At 40.3% G+C, this 17,246-nt stretch overlaps 3 protein-coding genes across 4 annotated transcripts; 2 read left to right on the top strand and 1 right to left on the bottom strand.

The window, feature by feature from the left end:
* Nucleotides 1-235: 235 nt before the first annotated feature.
* On the top strand, nt 236-7,968 carry LOC120714614 (coiled-coil domain-containing protein 152-like). 2 transcript variants are annotated; one of them, XM_040000937.1, is made up of 8 exons: nt 236-519; nt 924-1,029; nt 1,468-1,536; nt 2,375-2,439; nt 4,376-4,505; nt 5,275-5,402; nt 5,661-5,759; nt 7,180-7,968. In XM_040000937.1, the coding sequence occupies exons 1-8, from the start codon at nt 457-459 to the stop codon at nt 7,306-7,308; spliced, it is 789 nt and encodes a 262-aa protein (XP_039856871.1). In that variant the 5' UTR covers nt 236-456; the 3' UTR covers nt 7,309-7,968. The 2 variants fall into 2 exon arrangements, with proteins under 2 accessions (XP_039856871.1, XP_039856870.1); XM_040000936.1 differs by having other exon boundaries at nt 239-519; nt 4,376-4,511.
* A 158-nt stretch (nt 7,969-8,126) lies between these two features.
* Nucleotides 8,127-14,496, top strand: nim1kb (NIM1 serine/threonine protein kinase). The gene is made up of 4 exons (XM_040000935.1): nt 8,127-9,255; nt 9,563-9,839; nt 11,604-11,872; nt 13,496-14,496. Exons 2-4 carry the CDS (start codon nt 9,575-9,577, stop codon nt 14,252-14,254), a joined length of 1,293 nt encoding a protein of 430 aa, XP_039856869.1. The 5' UTR covers nt 8,127-9,255; nt 9,563-9,574; the 3' UTR covers nt 14,255-14,496.
* An 809-nt stretch (nt 14,497-15,305) lies between these two features.
* gadd45gb.1 (growth arrest and DNA-damage-inducible, gamma b, tandem duplicate 1) lies at nt 15,306-16,898 on the bottom strand. Its single transcript, XM_040053258.1, has 3 exons — nt 16,663-16,898; nt 16,341-16,548; nt 15,306-16,218 (listed from the first exon to the last, which is right to left on the bottom strand). The coding sequence occupies exons 1-3, from the start codon at nt 16,803-16,805 to the stop codon at nt 16,105-16,107; spliced, it is 465 nt and encodes a 154-aa protein (XP_039909192.1). The 5' UTR covers nt 16,806-16,898; the 3' UTR covers nt 15,306-16,104.
* Between the last annotated feature and the right edge of the window lie 348 nt (nt 16,899-17,246).

Genomic DNA, 17,246 nt, shown 5'->3' with positions numbered 1-17,246 from the left:
GTGTTTTGTTTTTCTGCATTATTTATGTAAAAACCAGTGACTCTACGGCCATTGGTAAAAACCCACAATCTACTAAGTATCTTGATTTTTGGGTTACTTCTGAGTAAGTCAAAATCATAAAATATCAAAAAAATTCTAAATTGGGGACAAGTCACAATATATATATTTTTTTATTTACAATAATAAAAAAATAGAACATGGTAACAACTGTTACCATATACATTTTTTTTTCTCTTAAAGGTAATAATTTATGTGAAATTTATATAAACTGCAGATTTTTATTTATTTATTTTACTAAATATTAAATCATCATAGCACTGCAGAGAAACCGCTTCACTGCTAGTAAGCTAGCTGTATGCCCAAACGAGCTGGGGTCTTTGTTAGCGTCATGTTAAGATCACTTATGGGGAAGATAATAAAGACAATACTATACTGACTTGCTCTCGGCCTTAAAATATGACAAAGTTAAACTGCGTTAATCTTGAGAAATTTCTGGAGGAGTTTTGTCAACTAGAACAGGTAAAGTAATTTACATTGCCCTATTAGCCAGCTAACTTGCTAATAGGCTAACTTCATCTGCTATTTACTTTCTCATTTTTTTACTTTCTGCCTCTTTGTTAGACTAGGAGTTTATCTATGAACTTTTACAGGAAGGCTTTCAAATGTTTTTATTAATGTCAGCTATCTTTTTTTCTTGTGTTGTTTTTTTATTGCTCTTAGTCACTTAAACATAAGAAGGAAACCTAGTAAGTAAAAGAGGGATTAGACTGTAAATAAACTTAATCCTAATGAACATACATCATACATTTGTAATAAATGTGGATTTTACTTTATAATAAACCTGAGACTGTTTGTGTTTTATTATATATGTGCATATGTGTCCATATGGAATAAAGTATTTTCTCTGGATCTTTATTAAACAGAACATAACTGAAGTTAATGGCAGAAACAGCATGTTGGAGATCATGTTGGAGGATGCTAATAGACTGGTGAAGTTTTACCAGACCAAGGAGAAGAGCCTAATTGAGGGTGAGTGTTAAAACTCAAAACCTATCATTCAGTTTAATAACATCTCCCTCTGCTGGTGGTTTTGCATTCATTGGGCCCTACTGGAGTAGTGCTGTATGATTCATATATAAAAATAATCGTTATTCAGCTTATACTGGCCTTGGTGAAGGCCCTGGGTTCATCCTCTTTATGAAGTGAGATGTTATAACTTGTTGATCTCATTATTTGACATTTTAGCCACATTTCATATCAGTATCCAGCATTGTAACTCCACATATGTCATAGAAAAATACCATCTGGCGGATATTAATAACAAGCCGGATTTGGTAGCGATTCACTTTACAGAAGAAAAACATTTTAAATATTTGGGGATTTTTTTCTGTAAATTATTAAATTAATTTCTGTTTTATATATGTATTTGGAGCATGAAAGTAGACTTTGTTTCTGAACCTCTTTCAGAAAAAGATAGCCTTCTTCTCACAGTGAACAAACTGCAGCAGACTCTGCAGGAGCAGTGCAACCTCAGAGGTATCTCTAATAACATATCAAACACACATACACATATATACAGCAAAAAAAGGTACCCTATGTCAGCTCTAAAGTTTTACATATCAGGACATAATAATATAATAGTTCTTAGCAGGTCTTAAAATGAGGTTTAAACATGTGACATATTAGTGACATATTATATTGTGTTGTTATTTATTTAAGAACTAAACCAGAATGCAGAAATGTTGTGTTAAAGACTAAGTGCACCCTGTGCAGTTTGTAGAACAGGTTTTAGTAGCAAGAACTTGAAGTAATTGTTTTCTTCTAGGATCACTGCCTGGTTTTAATATCAATATCCAGTTTTGGATAAACTTTAGCTGTCGCAGAGATGGCTGCACATTTGGTCCTGTATGCTGGAGAGGAAGCCCAAATCATCAACCCTCCACCACTGTACTTAAAGTGGGTATGAGGTGTTTCTATTGAGATGCTGTGTTTAGTTCTCTCCAAATGTGACACTACACATCATGGCCAGACATCTTCACTTTGGTCTTGGCTGTCCAAAAACCAGTGTTCAAGAAATCATGTGGGTTGTTCTGGTAACCCTTCCAAACAAGCCATACTCGTTCAGTCTTTTTCTGATTGTATGTCACGAACTTTAACATTTGAAATGTGAAAATAAGGCTTGTCTGGGTTGTTTGCGGTTTCTCTGAGCATTACATGGTCTGATTTTGTGGGGGAATTTGCTGCAATGTGCACTAAATAAGGACTAAATAATTTTTATTATGTCTTGATATGTAAAACCTTTATATTTTTATATATTTTTGATAGGGTGATAATCAACTGAAAATGACTCCATATCATCTTTTTCATGTTTCAGTGAAGAATGAGAGACTCAAGAATGATATGGCAGATCTGAAACAGCAGAATGAGAGAACAGCAGAGGTACGAACAGAAGTAGGAGCAAGCAACAGGTGTTTCCTGTAATCACTCTGGCTCCTTAGACCTAAACTGTTAGGCTACAAAGCAAAACTAAAGGGTTTATCAGGTACATAGAGTGTTTCTACCTAGCTAAATCTCCATAATAACATATGCTGAACACATATCCAGAGTAAGTTTTCAGGTTATGAAAACGAGTTTGGTTTAAAGACCATTGTAGGTTGACACTTTTTGTTTGCCACAGATGGTCTTACCACCAATATGCTCTCTGTGTTTGATTTTTCTTTTCAAAGTTTTGAAAATACAAATTTAACAAGCAGATCATGTCTTGTTGGGTCGAATCTTTCTTTATCTTGTTTATGTGGTGGTGCTCATGTGTTTCATAAGCAGTCTAGGCTCAGTACTTTCAATACTTTATATAAATTTGGTGGTGCTAGAAACACGAAGACCGACATTAGTGACGTCTGAGCACCTCAGCATACAGGACTGAGCACGTCTGAGAACCTGTTCAGCTGTTTATGATGAGTGAAGGAACTTAACCCTCTCGGGCTCAAATTAAACTTTTTGTTGCTAATGCACAACCAAGTCCTGCAGTGGTACTTCTGAGTAAAAAAAAACTCATAAAATATGTATGTGGGTTAATCCGGTTGTTAGTTCTCAACTGTTGCAAATCGGCAACGCCTGCCTTGAGAAGGTTAAACTGATGAACATCTATCGTAGAAATGATACAAAGCTTTTCCTAGAGTTGGTCAAGTGAGAAACACAGAATTATACCTGCACATTTTACTTTCTCCTTTGGTTTTTTTGATCATGTAATGTGGAGGTCTTGTTCAGTCTTGCTGTTGGATGTATTTGATGCTGCCTCTATGCAAGACACCTTGAGGCAGGAAGGTGCCTTTTCCTGGATTATATCCAGTATAGATGTTACAATATGATGTTAACATGTTTGGCTGTCAATCTGTTGTGTTTGGCTAAGCAGAAGTTTGCTGCGGTGTTGTATTCGTTGGGATTGCACCATGTTATCAAAAAGTCATAAATCAATTTCTCTTTTTTGTCGTGAACAGCAATGCAGCAGGGTGCCAGAAATTTGCAATAGAGCATTCGGCAGATGATGCAGAACGCACATAAATGTGTTTTCACAGAGGCTTTGGGTTTGTTTCAGATTTAAACGTTGTTTTTGTACAAGTGTTTTAAAAATTACTTTTCTTAGAGCCAAGTAGTGTAAAGAAATTTCCCATTTAGTGCAACATAATGCTTCAGGTCTTGTGCTGTTGTAGCTAATAGCAGACAGGTTAGAGAACTGATCAGCCTATTTTGTCACAGAATATTTAATAATGAAATTACTTTTTACTTCTTAATGCTTAGCATATGATGTTAAAAATATCATGATTAAAGTTTAAGAGGTGTAAAGTGAAGCTATCACTGAGAGTGCACAGAGGGGTAAAATATAATAATAATAATAATCAAATTGTACAAGATTATGAGTTTTCTTTCTGCATTATTTGGATCACCAGTGTTTCATTTTGCTGCAACAACTTAAAATATTCTTTACATCTCTTCGGAGCCATGGGCTTTCTTTGCCTTCAACAACAGCGTTTATTGATGCTGTTGTTAGAGGCAAAGAAAGCCTGGCCAGGTCACACATGCTTCGTAGTGCACTCTTTTGCCAAGTATGAAACAAGTGAAGCTATGCTTGGATTTACCCAAATTTATAACTTTAATGATTAATTGTAATAATAACAATAATAAATCATGATAAGTGTATCAATGTTATCTAAATACAAAAATATGCCTGCAAGTGACAGAGCTGTCAATCAAACTCGGTTTCAGTATGTTGAGAGGAAATCTTTAGAAGTGAAAACATCTGAGGGGTATGAGCCTGTCGGAGCCTGTGCTAAAACTTTGCTCAGCAGTAATTTCAGCCTTTGTATGCTGTTATCAGGTTGGAAAAGCTGAAGTTCAGCGGCTGGTCAGAGAAATGAGAGCAGAAGAAGGGAGACACAAGAGGGCGCTAGAGGATCTAAGACAGCAGTGTGGCAGGGAGGCGGAGGATGCCCACAGGGAGTATTTTAGTCAGTGTAAGGCCTCACAGAGTGCTCAGTGCACTGAGACACTGGTTCATGTCCAATGAACCCATTGCACCCTGACATGCTACAACAAATGTATGAGAACAAGTAGGATGGAAGAGCTCCAAACACTGTCTGATAAATGGGATACCTAAATCGCATTGCCTGCAGACACACCAACACAAAAAAACCATTGTCAGCTTGCAAAATCCTTTCATAGTTTATCTTTTTATGATTTGCATTTAGACATTTCAGTGCAGCTTTAATAAAGTCTGCAGAGGGTTTGCTTCTCCCTCTTATTTAGCTACATGCTTGCTACTCTGATCAGGAAGCTCTGCAGAAACTGTTAAAGGCATCAAACAACTTACAGTTTGCTCAGATTTGCAGGAAATCTTTAGTTTTGTTGATTCTAAAAAATGTTTTTGTGAACACGTGCACTTGTTTTGTTGATTGATTGCTTTTTATGGCTGTAGACAGAGTGAGACAAAGCATCAAGCAAATTATCTCACAATTTGACAGCCTTGAGCTCTTATATGCATAATGGGAGCACACTCCATTGAGTGCATGAGGGGGTTGTAAGATTCAGAATAAGTGAGAGTGGTGATGTTATGCAATGTTTCAGGGAATACTGACACATTATTTATATAATTTATGGTCCTTGAGTCCTATTGCACAACACGGACAGCTAACAACAGATCTGTTGAAGTTTCCTTACTTTACATCAGTTTTTTACTGACAAAATCAGAGAAATCTGCCTGTGGTTTGTTTTATTCAGTGGAAGCTAAAGATGCTGAATGTAAGAAGCTGCTGGAGAAAAAGGATCTGGATGTAGAGGACATGAAGAAGAGACTAAAAGATCAGGAAAAGGAGAGTCAGAACGAGCTACTCAAGTTACAGATGGAGGTAAAATAACATAATTCAAATTGTAACCATCATACTTAATTTGATTAACATAGATCTACATAAATATCTGTCATTGCTTTTAATATATTTATGATGTTTAATAATCAGGTTTAAATTGTGTGTGATTTTAATGAATAATATTAAGAACACAGGCAGGAGCAGGAGTCTAAATCTTTGAAATCAGAATAAACTCGCTTTGGATTTGAGTGTCTAGTTTCAGTTACAAGCTCATTGTTTTGCTCTGTGTGTTTTTGGCAGTTTGGTGCAAAGTTAGCGAGAGTTCAGAGTTCAGCTCAGTGGAGCCAACAGCAGCAGCAGCAACATGGCCCAAACCTTCCTCAGAGTATCTTTAAAAGGGTAAGCAGCCCACACAGAACCTGTTACACCCCCTTGTTTAAACTGTTGTCAATCTGTAACTGAGTGTTTTGGTGTGATTTACCGTATTCCAAAAGCACAGGTGAGTAAACACCATGCGTGTAACTGTTACTGATGTACTGATGTATCCTTCTTATAGAAACTACAACTAAGAGTAGAGCAAAGTCCATTAAGTCTTAACTAGAAAGCTTATCTTGTTAGTCTACACGTTTTAAGTCATCAAGCTACTTCCCGGTATGCTGTGTCAGCTTTATCAGCCTTTGTAATGTTTTAACAGACATAAATTCCCACTTAAATGGTAGGCTGACTGCCTGTATACGTTGCTTTTCTAGTCTTATTTGACCACTCAGCTTTCAACATGGGCATGTCTTTACCCCGAAAGTGTCAGCTGGATCATTTTTGAAGCATAAATTAAACTCCAAGAAGTGAAATGGCAACTTTAGGTTCATTGCTATAAATGAACTGCACCACAGTTAATCTTGATGCTGACTGTCACAAACACCTCCTTCAGGTTAACACTAGCTGTCCACTTTCTTAGGTATACCAGTTTGGTATGAGCAATACTCATCACACCAGGCATTTTTCCAATCTTCCATTGCTCAGTTTTGGGGAGCCCCTGTGAACTGTAGCCACAGGTTCCTGTTCTTAGATGGCAGCGGTGTCACCTTGTGTCACCGTCCTCCATCTACATTCAGAGATGCGCTTCTGCCTTGGTTGAATACAGAAAATGCACACTAGATATAACCATCCAATATTCAAATTCACTTAAATGACCTTTCTGAGTCATTCTGGTGCTTGGTTTGAACTTAAGGAAGTCATCTTGACTGTGTGTACATTGCTAAAATGCACTGAGGTGCTCCCATGTGTTTGGCACGTCAGATATGTGCAATAACCAGTAGATGTACTCCGTAAACTAGTCAGTGAGTGTACTTAGCCACTTAGCAAAAACATTCCTTCAAGTGGGGTAGTTGGTTGCTCATTTTATATTACAGAAAAAATGTCTAATGCTTGGGTTATTTTTGGTATCTCATAAATCCCAGACAGGGTTTTGTGTGTTTTGTTGAAAACTGCTAACCAAAATTTTCATTATTATGATTTCAAAATTTATTTCATTAGGGGGGAAAACCGTTCAGTTATGTGTTTTCTTACATTTTGGGCTTTAAATGATTGAATAAGAAAATAATTTCAAAAGGCATGAAATCATGAACAGCAATGAAAATATCCATCAGCTTCAGCAGCCACTCAGTGCAAAGCACATGGCAGACTAGATTTTTCATTTAAACTCGTTTACCTGGCATTAATCTGAAGAATAGAAGCTAGTATTTACAGGGAGTGTTTTATAGGTCAGCAGTGATTTTGTGTTTTCAGAAGTGTGTTGTATGTCTTTTTATGTTTTTCTCAGAAGCTGCAGTTTTTCCAGGAGGAAAAGAACAAAGAGATTTTTGCCCTGCGTCAGAGAATCAAAGAGCTGGAAGAGAATCAGCGTGCCAGCAGCATCCTGGACGGCCGTCCAAAGAGAAGAAAGATTTAACTTGTTTAGAGGCTAACGAGCTGCTGACCTGCCAGTGGACGTGCATGATTCCCATAGAGCATTCTGAAATTTCCAATCTTACATATTCAACAGGACATTTACTTGGTGCTTGTGCAGTGTGACTAGATTTGACTGCAAATCCAGTGCTCTTCTTGCAAGTGACCAGTGTAAAGAAAGTACAAACACATGCTGTGTTCCTGTCTAAGGATTTAATCCAATTAGACGCCTGCAGGGAAGGATGGAGTGAGAGAGTGTAGGTGGAGTAGTGCGATTGTGAATGAATTGGCTGAAAGGGCAGTCTGATTCAAGGATGTAAATCTGTTTATCTGTTTTCATTCAAAGAAATCATTAATAGTACTTATCCCCCTTTTTTCAAGGTTCTTGTAATTCACACTGAGTTCTCTTTGTGTTCATATAGATGCATTTTCTCTGTGGTTTATTGTTCTGAGCATTATTAATTGACAGAAATCTTCAACTAGCAGAGTGTCTTGCCATAAGCTAATGTTTTGTGTGTATCATAGACTGTGTAAGAAAATGTGTATTAAAAAAACTTCAGTTGATCCAGTGAAACATCGGGCACAGCTCCTCTGTTTCAAATCTTTTCTTCTTTTTCTTTTATAAATTGCAGCTCTGTTTAGAATAAAGTAGATGATACAGCAATTTATACTTCCTGTATCATTGTGTGAACAGCATGGGTGTTGTCAGTGTGACATATTGTCAGCTTCTTTAAAAAAGAAAGCATTAAGTAGTAACACAAAGCCAATAACAAAGTTGGTGAAAATGAGCTGTAAGAGCACTTCACAGCGGTTTACACGTGGAAACAGTTACAGGTAGGCTACAGTGCTACAAGCCTGTCTGCTCAGCACTGCTTCGATTAACTGCTGGAAATCAAGCTTTGGCTGGTTGGATGGAGATTATTTGCTACTAGCTTTTATGTTAGCCTTAGCCCTTAGTGTCACGATTCCATCTTTTGCACAGTAAAAATAAAACTTCACACGTTCATATATCCACTCGCCTGCTGCATCATTTTCACTTTGACTTCCAGGGTGTTTTTGAATTCAGCCCTCTGCAGGCTGATTATTTATCCTTTTATTCCTAACATGTTACCCAGCACATATCAGTATAAATATCCAGCATGATTTATTTTTGGCAGTGTTGTTTTTTGGGGGGGGTTTTTGAGCAGTGTGTATAATAATTATGATTTTGTACATTTGCATGGTGTTTGACTGCTGTCTGCTGATTAATGTCCTTCCACTACTCTACACAGGGATGACATACCTGAATGAAGATGCTCATGCCTGCTGAGGCGTTGACCTTTCTAATCTCGTTATCTGTGCTGTTCTGCCAGCATCTAAAGGGGACAGAGAGCTAATCTCTATGGGAACATTTGCTAATGCCGTTGCATAACATTTCATCTTCACAAAATCCAAGAGATCAACTTTACCTAGATAGCACATGGATGTCAGTTGCACAGGTGTATTATGTTAGACATGAAATCCGCATTCTGATCATATAAACTCTAAAAACAACTTATTTGTGCATATCTGTTTTATGGCCCCTTTTTTGATGTTTGAATTGATGTTAGCTGTATGAAAGGACTGGGGCAGACTCAGATTAAAGCAGGATTAGAGGTCATGACATCATCTTAAGCTTTCGTTTCTTGGACATGAAAAGAGGCAGAAGATAAGCAAAGGTAAGGGGTGTGGCCAGAGATGCCCACACTGACTGAACACTTTACTAATCGTTGTGACGCTCCCCCTACCATGCTGCCTTGCATGTGATTTTCCATGAGTGCGTAGTCATCTGATTTAGAGGACTGAGAAGAGAGCGAGGCCATGACAACGCTGCTCTGAAGACATTTTTTAGGGTTCTGTACAGAAAAAATAACCCCCTTTTTAAATATCATTTGCAAGGGGCTCTGCAGCCATGGTTTGATGCAGAAACTTGGTAAGAAAATTTCTCATTGTAGTTATTTGTGTGTGTTACTGTTTTATTGCAACCATTTCACTACTAGGCTTCTAAAACAGTATAAAACATGTATACTTTGCAGATTTAATTAATGTTTTACTTGAGCGATTTGATTTCAGTGAAATAAGTGTCGAAACTTAATAGTGGTTCTTTTGGGGAAATTTATAGAGAATATCAGGAATCAAGTAAAAAACAACACCTTTGTCCCTCTAGTTTACTTCTATATGCTCCTCTGTACTGTAACTTACATAAGATGGACTGTTAATGACTCCACCACTATCTTCAGCCTGCTGCAGAAATGCCTGGAGGCCAGTACCAGGTGGCGAGCGCCAGGCTCCACCACAGCCTCTACAGCCTGACGGACAGCTCTGATGCTGGGCCTGAGGATGAGGAGACAGACAACCTCACTCCCCTGGAGAAGCTCACCAGAGATATGTGCAAGGACGAGCAGACCATCAAGGAGCTGATCATAGGGCGCAGAATTGGATTCTATATGGTCCGCGGGGAGATCGGCTACGGGACCTTCTCCAGGGTCAAACTGGCTTTCCACGCTCTGACGAGAGGTAGATGGATATTCTGAATCTTCAAGATAATCTTCACTTATATTTTACCTTTGCTTCCTTTGCCTCTGTCTCAGACTCAACCCTCTCAAAGCAGAGCTTGAATAGAGTGTGGATATGCAAGGTTTAAACTGGTTGCAGCCCTTTGTTGACAACACTTGAAAACCTTTTTTAAAGACTACACAGGTCTGATGTTTGACGGGCCTGAAACTGAGAACCAAACACAGCTCATGCAATAATGAGCAATTTTATGCAACACAGTTTCCAAATTTAAAACTCATCTATAAATCTTCCAATGCACCAGATGCTGATTAGTTGCTCAGTTAAAAGGAGAAATTACTGAAATACAGCAGCAGAACAGCTGCAACCTGATTCCAAACCTGATGTGTTGAGTCGTTTCAGGACAGGTGGCAGAAATCTGACCTGAAAAGATCCAATTATTCACATAGCTTGAGATAGCTTCTCTTTGAATGTGTTGCAAAACAGTCCACCACAAACACATTCAACATACAGCAAAGTTAAGCTGAGGAGATTTTCACATTTGCAAAGCACAAACAGATTGTATCATTATAAATACCTTCAACATTTAAGCACAAATCCAATGACTTAAAACTGCTAATGCTGGTTGAACCACTAGAACCACAAGAACTGCTAGAGAAAACAGGTTACTGCAAAATTGTTGCCTTTCAAATGGCCAGGTCTGTGACCACTCGCAGTTAGTTGCCATCTTCAAAGCAACTTGCAATGGGAAGCAATAAGAAGGAAGGGCAATGGGAATAAAACAATCAGTCCCCTGTCGATTGGGAATTGAATGGGGTCAAACTGACAATTACATGTCATTTTGTTTGTGATAATACAACATTTAACTGTGAAGATTGCAAATCTGTTGCCATCTTCATCCACAGAAATTCACATGAATTATTTTGATTCTAGCCAGAATCTCGTAGATTTGAAACAGAAATTCAGATATTTAAACTGCTAAATGGCATAAGTGCTTGGAATGACCTGCTTTTACATAGGAATATAACCAGAATACAACCAGCTGACAAACAGTTGAGAAAAGTCTGCCATTGCAAAGAGACATGTCGCAGCTGAGTTGTACTTATTGTTGCCTAAGACCGACTCATATTGGTTGAAACATGTTAGCAATTTTTTTATAAATTAGATGGCAGTTATTTGCAAACAGTTGCCAATCTGTCTGAGACTGATTGCCATTTGTGTTGGTCTGCAAATGTTCAAAGACAGGTTGCCTTCCACTATGCACCTGGTTAAAGTTTTTCTATTCCAAGGAGTCAAGTTTGAAAAGCAGCTGATATCTGGTGGTTCATCTGGATAAATTAATTAAAGGATCAGTCAACTGCAGCTGATTATATATTATATAATATAAACATGCTGTTCTGGTGATGCCAGTCCTTTTTCATCTTATCCTGCTTTAAGCTAAACAATTTCAAACATTGGGATTTCAGGTTTACCTTCAGCAAGCTAACCCTTTATTAACTTTTTGATCATTACTTAATAATTAACACCATCTTTTTATATGTTATAAATTTAATAAAAGAATTCTGCTCGCAGTCACTTCTTTAGTTAAAAACTTTTTTTTCCCAGATTCATTGAGCTACTCTCTCCATGTATCTCCATGCAATGCAAAAGTACTCTGGTTTCTGTGTAAGCTTGCAGTTTCTGTTCGACTTTCAGCCTCTGATGTCATGGACACCTTCTCTGGAGTTATGTTACCATGACACGATCATTCTGTCCAATCTTTCACAGACAAAGTGGCTCTGAAGATCCTGGATAGGACGAGGCTGGATGCTGAAGCCCAGCGTCTTCTCTCCAGGGAGATCAGCAGCATGGAGGCCCTGCACCACCCAAATGTGATCCGTTTGTACGAGGTCGTGGAAACGCCGAGACGCCTCCACCTGGTGCTGGAGTACGCAGGAGGAGGAGACCTCCACAGCAGGATATGCAGCGAGGGAAAAGTGTCAGACAATGCCAGCAAGATCACCTTCGCCCAGATCCTCTCTGCCATCAAACATATGGTCAGTGATGTTGAAAGCTTTCAGAGCAAGATGCTGCTTGTGTTTCCCATCATGCAGTTTAGTTATGTGCTCAGTGAAGTCACACCTTCTCACATGTGAGACACACACAAGATGTCATCTGCTTCAGATGTGTCATGGCTGCTGGCAGTCCTCTGTTTGGTTTGAAGGTGAGGGAGCTGCCTGGGTAGAGCGTGCAGGAGGCAGGACACATGACAGACGCTGGCTCGCTGTGAATAAGCCAGATTATAACCTGCCCTGTTCACACAGGAACACAAACTGGATTTTTACTGAGAAGCTGGCAGGTCAAAGATCAGCTAACAGTTAATCCCACCATGTCTGACACAGAGCTGTTATAATTTTACCCATTTTAAAAAATTATTTGAAATTTTATCTTTTCTTTTATTTGGTAAATTTCTAGTGTGAGTTTGCTTGTTTTGGTTCATTTTCATCAGCTTCACGGTTCATTTTAGTTTATCATTATGCATTTATTATATTAGGTATTTTAATAAAAACATAACCCCTCATGACATGTATGTATTGTAAGATGTGTTTACATACATCAGCACACTAACAAAGGTTAAAAGTCAGGACATTCACCAGGGAAAAACCAGAATGACACAACAAAGACCTGATGACAAAGTCAGGGCTTAAATACACACACACCAGGTGGGTAATTATAGATAAAGAACATGGCTGGAAAAATAAAGAGAGGTGGACAGAATCAAACTAATGACATAAAGAGGAATCAAAACTAAACACACAGGAGACAAGAGACTAGCAAAATAAAACAAGAAGTAATCAAACAAAGGAACATCTGACATTGCCAGGAAACTGGAAACCATCCGGGGGATAACTGTAAAGAACGCAAAAAACTGAAAGAACTACAACAAAGAGTCTAAAGCCAGAAGCACTGGGTCAAATATCCAGGATCATGACAGTGTCATCAAGTCTGTGCTACCTTACATGAGGAAATGTACTGTTATTTTTGGCCATGAAATACTCGATGCACTTTATGCTTCAGTAAATAAAATCCTGCTTAATATTTTTATTTCAGTCTTGGTGATTTTCTTTTAGGGAAAGAATAAAACCTCTTTGGCAAGCCCCAATTTTTTTCTCTGCAGGACAATCCTGATGAAGACCTGACGAAGATCCAATATAGATCTCATATTTATTCATAAAAGGGTTCTTTCCTTATCTTATTGTATAAGATATTATTTTATTGACTCACACTCAACTCTTATAGTCAGGTTGCATTAGAAGAATGAAAATAGGGTCCGTTAGATGAAATCTTGGAATGGAGAATGGAGACATACATCAAAAACATGCAAAAACATGATTATAAACAAGCCTTTGTGCTGACCCAGTTATCTAAACCATTGGAGTGAATATTTTAATTTTCACTTTAGATTAGATTAGAGCACTTTTTTGTGTTCCAAAACAATGTTAAAGTTGTGCGGTCACTGAACTGGTCACCATTAAAATCATAATTCATTACAGCCATCCAGCTGTACATCTAAATTCCCAAAAGCCTTTTAACAGATGCGACTTTAATAGTGAAAGTCTAACCTCACATTTACTTTACAGTTTGAAATTCCAACCATCTCTTTATGTTTTGCTCTGCAGCACAGCATCAACATCATCCACCGGGACCTGAAAGCAGAGAATGTCCTGTTCACCATCGACGGCTGCGTGAAGGTGGCTGACTTTGGATTCAGCACGCAGATGTCAAACTGCAACAATGCCCTGGACACCTTCTGTGGCTCGCCGCCCTACGCAGCCCCAGAGCTCTTCAGGGATGAGTCCTACCTGGGGCCTCCGGTAGATGTTTGGGCAATGGGAGTCCTGCTTTTCTTCATGGTGACGGGCACCATGCCGTTCCGTGCCGAAACCATGGGCAAGCTGCGGCGCTGCGTCATTGAAGGCAATTACACCATCCCCCCCTGGGTGCCAGGCCCCTGTCAGAGGCTCATAAAAGGCATCTTGAAGCTGGTCCCCAGCGAACGATATGCTATCGACCAGATGCTGGGTTGTGATTGGCTCTTACCTGTGGAGTTCCCCTGGTCGTTTCTCCCTTCCGACTCAATGACCACCCTGCGGAGCCTGATGGTCTCGGAGAACACCAGCCTGGAAGAGGAAGTGGAGGAGGTCAGAAGCTCGCTGGAGAAGCTTGGCTTTACCGCAGAGCACCTGCAAAACAATCCGCTGAAAGACAGCCGGAGTCCTGTCACCGGGGTCTACCGCATCCTGCTTCACCAGGCCCAGAAGAAGAAGGGCTGCGACTCTCCCCCAGTAGTCCGAGGGATGGTGAGAGACCCCAAGAGGGAGGGGCTCCGGGCCTACAGGGGCCTCAGGCACACCTCCAAGTTATGTGTGCTTTCATAATAAAGCACTGCTTTTGCACAGACTTATTTTATATCAACTTGCAACAAACAGGAACATTTTTAAATGACTTGTAGCTTTTACAGTTTTTAGCTTTTGATCAATTTGTTTCACTCCTCCTAATGCAACTCAGGTGTCAACCTGCAGCAATGCCCCAGTCACCTTCTGCACTGTTTGGAATACCCTAAATGTTAAATAAACATGGAAGTGCCTAATGAAATTAAACAAAGGTAGTAATCAATGAAGGAATGTGTGTTTTCATTCATTTATTATTACTTTTTAGCAATATTTAAACACATAAAAAAAATTTTTTTCTAAAGCCCAACAGACAATATAAAAGCTGTAAAAAGAGAGAGAGAGAATGGGACTCTATTGCACTGCTCCGTACATTAAATGAAAGACAAGGCTTATACCCTGTTCACGAAAGTGTAACTAAAGTAAGGAGCGGTGCCTGATGCAGATTTCATTTTAAAGGCAGAGCAGGTGGTTCTGCTGCTGCACCCAAACACAGCTGATCTCCTGTCTTTGTGCTGTGTTTACCAAAGTTTCACCAAGTGCCTGCCAGTAAATAATAGTCCCGACAGCAGCTGGCAGGATACCACAGATAGTCAGGACCCCCACCCTCTCTTCTCCCCAAAACTGGCCCAAACCAGCCAGACCTCACTCAGCCCCCCTGCAGCACTGTACTGACTAACCCCTCCGACTCCTCCCAGCCCTGCCCTGTCCGACCCCAACCTGCAGGAAGCAGCAGATGGCGCGGCGTGGCCAGGGAAGACATCTGCGGGCTAAACAATAGGCACTCTGTTCGGACCGCTGGAGCTGACAGGCCTGGAGCCCCGCTATTGTGCTCTGCGCCATACATATGCAGATGAAGTCTGGAGGAGGAGGGCCTGAATGTGTTTGCCCCCTCCTCCCTCAGATGTCAGGCCGTATCGGTCTCTCCACCCAAAGGGAGTTTAAAGCTTGTGTTAGTTTCAGCCCTCCTCCCTCTAAACACCCCGAACAAGCACAAAAAACAGAGTTTTGCAACTGCAAGTGAAAACACAACGCAAAATTCATCTTTCAAGTTTTATTGAGTATTTTCCACTTACAGCTTCCAATAATGTTTGAAACAGCTGATAAGTTAACACCAAGTTAGTTTCCAGCATTGCCTCAAAAAGATCAAACACATTAAGTCAAATTTTATTTTCTTTTTGTTTTCACTACAGGCTACATAGTAAAATATTTATAGGATAATCTAACAAATTCTCATGACGTTAAGTTAATTGAGCCATTTTCTAAAGTGAAACCTTTAGAATATAGACATTTTGTTGTTTTCTATATATGTTTTAGAATATTTTGTCATTATTAAATTTCTAAAGTGAAACCTTTAGAGAATTAAGACAATTCTGGAAAGTGGGAAACATTTCCGCTGACTGCAACTGATGTCATGTTGCTCAGCGAAGAGGACATCCTTAAAAAGTCCCTTTCTAAGAAGGCCTCTCTCTCAGCACCGCTTCTTCTCCTGCTGCGCGTGCTTCAACGTGCGACATTTGCTCTGTGGAACCACAGGACGCAGAACTCGCTTCTCCTTCCTCTCCAAACCTCATCCGCACAAAGAATGAGGGTCGATGCGTCGCTCTTGTGGCATGCCCGACCTCATTCACATAAAGAATGAGAGTCATCTTGGCATGGACGGGACAAGAGGCGACTGTTCACGGGGGCCCCTCGGGCCGGCGCCGTGCTGCCTGGACGGGAATCCTCCTCAGGAGTATCCAGGGATGAGCAGAAACAGGGTCATCCTGTCCATCAGGATGAGTATTTCCAGATAAGAAGCTTTGCAGCATCTGAGCGAGTGAGGAGCAGGTCCCAGATCAGCGCTCGGGGAGGCTGATCTCAGGAACCCAGTCGTTCAGACGCCTGCTCTCCTCACAGAACAGGTGCAGCTTCTCCAGAGCGGGGTCCTCCCAAGACCCGTCAGCCGGATTCTGATCAAACAGGAAGAGGAAAGCAGATTTAGTCGCACGTTTCTTTTTAGAAAGCACAAAAAAAAAAAAAAAAAAAATCAGCCTTGAAATTCTTCACAGTGCTGCTACTGAGCTCTACATACCGTGATGAGGACGCAGTGTGCATCTTCAAACTGTTCCGCCTTGTCCCCAACAATCTCCACCAGACGCTGCATGTCGCTCACTCTGACGATGCTGATGTCGTTGTCGAAGCAGAAGGACTGGATGAGGGTGAAGTGGATCTGGAGGGCGATGTCACACTCAAACTCCTCATCCATGGCCAGGACGCAGAAAGACACACTGTCCGGGTCTCTGTGGGGACATTAAAGAACAAAATCCATGAGATTCTACCCACAACCGAATAAATCAGCGTTTAAATGAGTTTACACGTAGTAAACTTTATCTTCCCAGCAGTCTCATACTTACAGGTTCATAACTTTTGCGCACTCGTAGACACCAACGGTGAGGGAGTCGTTGTCTTTGGCGGTCACCAGGACCTCCTCGAGGGCAGTGCCGGCGCACTGAGCATGCTCGGTGGGTTTCTGGATCAGGACCTCCTCAAAAGTCATGATGAAGGCTGTGAGGATATTCCGCTGTGGAAAAGCTCGAGAAAGTCTGAAGAGTAAATCCGCAGAGAGAGCAGAGTGCTTTCACAGCCGCAGTCACCCTCTTTTATACCCTGCAGCTCGTGCGGCGCAGTGAAAGCTCTGTGCCCTGATTGGCTAAAGCTGAATGGTGTATTGGTATGATAATGCTATTGTCACACTCCGGCTCGTGGCAGATTGATGGGGGTCATCGAGCCACTCACGCCCCCGGCTGCACGCACACAGCAGCTTGCCCTGCAAGCTAAAAATTGCTTAATTATATTACAGAAAGCGTTTGATTACTCTGCAGCACTTTGGTGCAACGCACTCAAAACACAGCATATGATTCAAGTTGCAGTGACACATCGTGCACCTGTCTTTTTACATGTACTCATAATAAACTACAAACTGAAGTAAAATGCGCAT

This window comes from Simochromis diagramma, unplaced genomic scaffold, assembly GCF_900408965.1.
Source record: "Simochromis diagramma unplaced genomic scaffold, fSimDia1.1 OVJJ01000596.1, whole genome shotgun sequence".
Taxonomy (NCBI): domain Eukaryota; kingdom Metazoa; phylum Chordata; class Actinopteri; order Cichliformes; family Cichlidae; genus Simochromis; species Simochromis diagramma.
The sequence above is the reverse complement of the archived record's forward strand: the minus strand, read 5'-3'. Positions and strand labels throughout refer to the sequence as shown.